Source organism: Puma concolor, chromosome B2 (assembly GCF_028749965.1).
Source record: "Puma concolor isolate L17-30 chromosome B2, mPumCon1.1.hap2, whole genome shotgun sequence".
NCBI classification, from domain to species: domain Eukaryota; kingdom Metazoa; phylum Chordata; class Mammalia; order Carnivora; family Felidae; genus Puma; species Puma concolor.
The window spans coordinates 2259409-2265293 of record NC_141671.1 but is presented as its reverse complement, the minus strand read 5'-3'; the positions used below and the strand labels follow the sequence as shown (position 1 = coordinate 2265293).

The following is a 5885-nucleotide window of genomic DNA, read 5'->3' as shown; positions in this document are numbered from 1 at the left end:
AGAACTATCAAGAACTCATCAAAATAAAAATCTTCTGGTATTTATCCAAGGGATACAGGTGTGTTTTTTCGAAGGGATACATGCACCCCCATGTTTATAGCGGCACTATCAACAATAGCCAAAGTATGGAAAGAGCCCAAATGTCCACTGATGGATGAATGGATAAAGAAGATGTGGTATATATATATGATGGAGTATTACTCGGCAATCAAAAAGAATGAAATCTTGCCATTTGCAACTACGTGGATGTAATTGGAGGGTATTATGATAAGCAAAATCAGTCAGTCAGAGAATGACAAATATATGACTTCACTCATATGAGGACTTTAAGAGACAAAACAGATGAACATAAGGGAAAGGAAACAAAAATAATATAAAAACAGGGAGGGAGACATATAAGAAACTCATAAACATGGAGAACAGAGGGTTACTGGAGGGGGTGTGGGAGACAGAATGGGCTAAATGGTAAGAAATCTACTCCTAAAATCATTGTTGCACTATATGCTAACTAATTTCAATGTGAATTTTAAAAAATAAAAAGTAAAATTAAAAAAAGAAATTTATAAAGGTGTTATACATTCAAAATACAAATAATCTAATTAAAAAATGGACAGAATACATGAATAGATATTCTCCAAAAAGACATCCAGATGGCAAAAAAACACTTCAAAAGATGCTCAACATCACTGATTATCAGTTAAATACAAATCAAAAACACAATGATATATCACTTCATCCATGTCAGAAAGGCTAAAATCAACAACACAGGAACAACAGGTGTTGTCAAGGATATATAGAAATGGGAACTCTCTTGCACTGTTGAATCCATGAATTCAGAGTTTGAACACCCAGTTGCTTAAAACAAAGAGGTAAGGTAATTCTCTTGAGAGTCGTCAGGGGATATGTTGGAGGAAATGTGGAGGACACAAAATCTTAAAGCCTCTGACATTCAAAGTCTTCCATGAAAGCTCTTCCCCCAGTCATATGGAGCCCCTACAGAAAACCTTCTTCATTGCTCCCATCACATCCTTGTTCCGCAGGGTATATATGAAGGGGTTGACCATGGGGGTGACGATGGTGTAGAAGAGAGAAACAAACTTGCCCTGATCCTGGGAGTGGTTGTTGCTGGGCTGCAGGTAAGCATAGATGGCCATGCCATAGAACAGGGAGACCACCGTGAGGTGAGACCCACATGTGCCAAACACTTTCCTTTGTCCTGCAGCTGACTTTATTCTTAACACTGCCCTGACTATCCGACCATAGGAGAATGTGATTAATGCCACAGGTATGAAAAGAAAGATCATACTGAAAAATAAGATCTCAGACTCATACACAGTGGTGTCAACACAGGCAAGCTTGAGCAATGGGGGGACCTCACAAAAGAAGTGGTCTATTTTATTCTTCCCACAAAGTGGTACAAGAAAAATAAGCACCGTCTCCAATGAGGAGTTGGCAAAACCAGTGAACCATGATGCAGAAGCCATCAGGGCACAGAGACGGGGTTGCATGATCACTGTGTAGTGCAGGGGCCTGCAGACGGCTGCGTAGCGGTCAAATGCCATCACCCCCAACAGAATGCATTCTGTGGATCCCAACCATAGAGAGACGAAGAGCTGAGCTACACAGCCAGCGAAGGAGATAGACTTGTCTGGTCCCCTGAGATGAACCAACAGCTGAGGAACAGTGCTGGTCGTGTAACACAGGTCCAGAAAGCTTAGGTTGGACAGGAAAAAGTACATGGGAGTCTGCAGGTGTGGGTCCAGGAGGGACAACGCAATGATGGTTGTGTTTCCCAGCAGGGTGACCAGATAGAAGATCAGAAGAACCACAAAGAGGACTCGCTCCAGCTGAGGCCGGTCAGAGAAACCCAGCAGGATAAAGCCAGTGAAAGAACTTCCATTTTTCTGGTCCATTCTTTCTTACCACATGCTTCCTGTCAAGACCAAGTATTTAGCAATTTTTAAAAGAAATCTTCAAAAAAAAAAGTTGGCAGGAGGTGGATTTATCATGCTATAAGACAGGACATGACATTTTATAAGTAACTATTTGAATAAATGATGTACTCATGAAATTGATCAATTAGTTCCAATTTAGTTCCACATTACCACAAAAAGTAAATCATTAACATTTAAGATAAATCACATAATGGGCCTGTGTCTGCATCAGTCATAGTTACAAAAGGTCTTTTGTAGGCTTAAAGTGCTACAAATATATGTGTGCATTTCAGAGAAAATGGGGATGAGGGAAAAGACGAAGGAAAATCAGAAAGAATAGGAAAGAGATGCAGACAGAGGGAGATTCAGCATCTTTAAAAGTCTTTTTCTGATGTTTATTTATCTTTGAGAGGGAGATAAAGACAGAGTCCAGGCAGAGGAGAAGAGACAAAAGAAGACACAGAATCTGAGGCCGGCTCCAGGTTTCCAGCTGTCATCACAGAGTCAGACATGGAGCTTGAACAGCGAGATCTTGACCAGAGCCGAAATCAGACCCTTAACCGACTGAGCAACCCAGGTACTCCCGATTCATTATCTTTCATATGTATCTCATAATTCCACACACCTGGAATGCACACCACACATGTCACAGATTATGATACAACATGATCTCTAAAATAAATTCAGTTATAGGAATCTATGCCCTGGAATTTATTTCTACAAAGAATTCAGTTACATTCAACACATCGCTACTAGTTCTGCATACAAACATATATCAGGTTTATTTTTGTGTGTATGGTAGTCAAACAATTAAATACTCAATCAGAGAGAACCTGACAACACCACCATTCAAACAGTTTTTAACTTTTGCAAGATGCTTAAAATTACCATACCAATTTAACAGGAACTCTGAAAATTCATTGGCTAAGCAGAGTCCTTTGGAATCAGAATTCTAAAATACAATGGTTAGCACTTTCCTCTTCCTTCTGCTGATTTCTGTTTCACACATTACTCCATTTAGCATTCAAAAAATTCCTGAAAGGGGCGCCTGGGTGGCGCAGTCGGTTAAGCGTCCGACTTCAGCCAGGTCACGATCTCGCGGTCCGTGAGTTCGAGCCCCGTGTCGGGCTCTGGGCTGATGGCTCAGAGCCTGGAGCCTGCTTCCAATTCTGTGTCTCCCTCTCTCTCTGCCCCTCCCCCGTTCATGCTCTGTCTCTCTCTGTCCCAAAAATAAATAAACGTTGAAAAAAAAAATTAAAAAAAAAAAATTCCTGAAAGAGGTAGGATTACTCCATATCACCATTCTAATCAGAACATTTTAAATCATTATCCAAATGTGTAATCTATGTACAAAGTGTAATGCTTTGCATCATTTCCAATGATAAAATAATTACTTGGGTAAATATACAAAGACAGATACATTCTCAAAGCAATGACAGCTCAAAGAGCTATAATGCAAAACTTATCATAGTACAAGGAAAGGCATAAAGGAAAGGATATATTGGTATTATACAAACTCTCCAACACCCATGTATATTATATTAAAGATCACCATTCTGGAATCTAGCTTGCAGAGATAGTCACACTAGATCAAACACAATGCCAGCTCTAAGGCTCTAAGGCTCATCTGATGACCTTTTCCACCCAACTGCGCAGTACTGAATGAGCATAGTAACATACGAACGAAAGGGCATCAGGGCACGAGTATTTCAGTTCTTTCATATTCAGAAGGGTAGGCATCCAGTACATTTCTGACTCTTCCAAGAGTTTTAAAATATGAAGGCAAGTTTCTTTCAAACCAATGTGTGAGAGAAACGGGTACAAAACTGGCATAAAATAAATGGTCATAGAAATGGAATAAAGGATGCGGCAATTCACACTCTTTTATACCTCCTTTGATTTCCTATAAAGATGTGACCAGGGTATCCACAAAACAAAATCTATGTGCCAACAGTTTCTTAATAGAATTAATTACAAAGTTATCAGGGACAGTCTAAATGTGCAACAACAGGGAATATCCCCACACTCACACCTTCTCAGAAGAGCAAATAAAAACAAACCGTGGTTCGTTCTCATGCACACGTGCACAAATATACATACATACATCTGAAACACATTGCTGACAAATTTTTATTTCTTTAATTTTTAAGTATATTTATTATTATTTTGTGAGAGAGAGACAGAGAGAGAGAGAGAGAGAACAAGCAGGGGAGGGACACAGTGAGATGGAGAGGGAGAGATGTAGAGACAGAGAGAGAGAATCCCAAGCAAGCCACTCACTATCAGCACAGAGCCTGACCTCACACCTCTGAGACAATGACCTGAGCTGAAATCAAGAGTCAGAGGCCTAACAAACTGAACCACCAAGAGCCCCCACTGACAAACTCTTTAATGTGCCTGATAAAGGAAACACCTACCAAAGTGAAGGAGGGCAAACATAAAATGCTAACTCATCCAAACAAAATACCAATATATTATTGCACCATTAGAATAAAAAATGATATATTTTAACACTATCATTTCGATAAGGACTAGGAAGACAGCTGAGAAAAGATAAAGAGTTGGTGAAATGAACTTGTACAAATTTCTTGCTGCTTTACAGGGGTTAATGTGTGGGTTTTAATATATATGTGTGTGTGTGTGTGTGTGTGTGTGTGTGTGTGTGTGTGTGTATACACACACATATATATAATATGTATAATTAATATAAACATATGAATGCAGACTGCAGCTGTCATGAAATGATATCATACAGGAAAATCCATTTCTAAAAATTACACATAAATTATTACTTTGCATACAAAAAATAAATACTAGAAAAGGACATGTGTTATGTATAGAAAGAGAGAAAAAATTATTAGTTAAAATAAAAACAGATTCTGCAAAACAAAACAAGTGGTATTCTATGTAATAATTATCATCAAAAAAGTATATAATTGAAATGACACCTCACAAGAACTCAATTTACAATAACAAGAAAACAGGCATCAAATGAAAGACGTTAAATGCTTGGGACTGACAGACCTAAGGTAATAGAGCAATTACCCTAAGTGTTCAATTCTACATGTAACTCTAAACGTTTCGGTGGAAGAATACAAATGTCCACAAAACCAAATGCTCAGTATGCATACTACACAGTTTAAAGACAAAAAAATTCAATATAATATCTCCATTTAAGATATTTCAAATATATAACATTCACTGATATATTTGACATACACATGCTGCCCTATCTTGTTCCTGAATGAATCCTGAAAAATTGCAGGCAAGATTTCTGCAGCCTCAGTGCTACGACTGAATCGCTGTTGCTTGCTTGATGCTTCTGTCTCATGGGTCTGAGCTGACCTCAGACATATGAGAACAGGCCCCCAATGATGAGGGAGGACGAGAAAATGAGGGATATAGCCATCACTACATAGAAAATGACAGATGTGATGAACACTGACAGGGTTGTAGGGTAGGTTCTGTGGAAGAAGACAATGAAGTAGGATTTCCACGGCATGTTGTTTATTCAGGGAATGCTCTCGGGATAAACGGGGTGAGGGAAGGAAAACAGCAGAGAATGTTGCTAAGCAAGGATGTGGTCTCCAGTGGAACAGAGCAGGAGCCTGATCCCATGAGAAGCTGGCCAGAGCTCTCCAGCAGAACCATCCATCTGTGATGGTAGAAATGCTCTGTCCTCACTGTCCAATACTATGCCCACTCTCCACCTGTCATGCCTGAGCATTTAAAATGCTCTAGCTATGGGGCGCCTGGGTGGCTCAGTCGGTTGAGCGGCCGACTTCAGCTCAGGTCATGATCTCGCGGCCCGTGAGTTCGAGCCCCGCGTCGGGCTCTGTGCTGACTGCTCAGAGCTTGGAGCCTGTTTCAGATTCTGTGTCTCCCTCTCTTTCTGACCCTCCCCCGTTCATGCTCTGTCTCTCTCTGTCTCAAAAATAAACTTAAAAAAAA

The 5885-nt window shown here is 39.9% G+C and overlaps 1 protein-coding gene across 1 annotated transcript; it reads right to left on the bottom strand.

Moving 5' to 3' along the window:
- Positions 1–980: 980 nt before the first annotated feature.
- LOC147580584 (olfactory receptor 2B8-like) lies at positions 981–1934 on the bottom strand. Its single transcript, XM_086705984.1, has one exon. The coding sequence runs from the start codon at positions 1911–1913 to the stop codon at positions 981–983; it is 933 nt and encodes a 310-aa protein (XP_086562110.1). The 5' UTR covers positions 1914–1934.
- Positions 1935–5885: the final 3951 nt, after the last annotated feature.

What these genes read in the sequence shown, in the direction of transcription:
- LOC147580584 (XM_086705984.1), bottom strand. Translation starts at nt 1,913, where the DNA reads ATGGACCAGAAAAATGGAAGTTCTTTCACTGGCTTTATCCTGCTGGGT.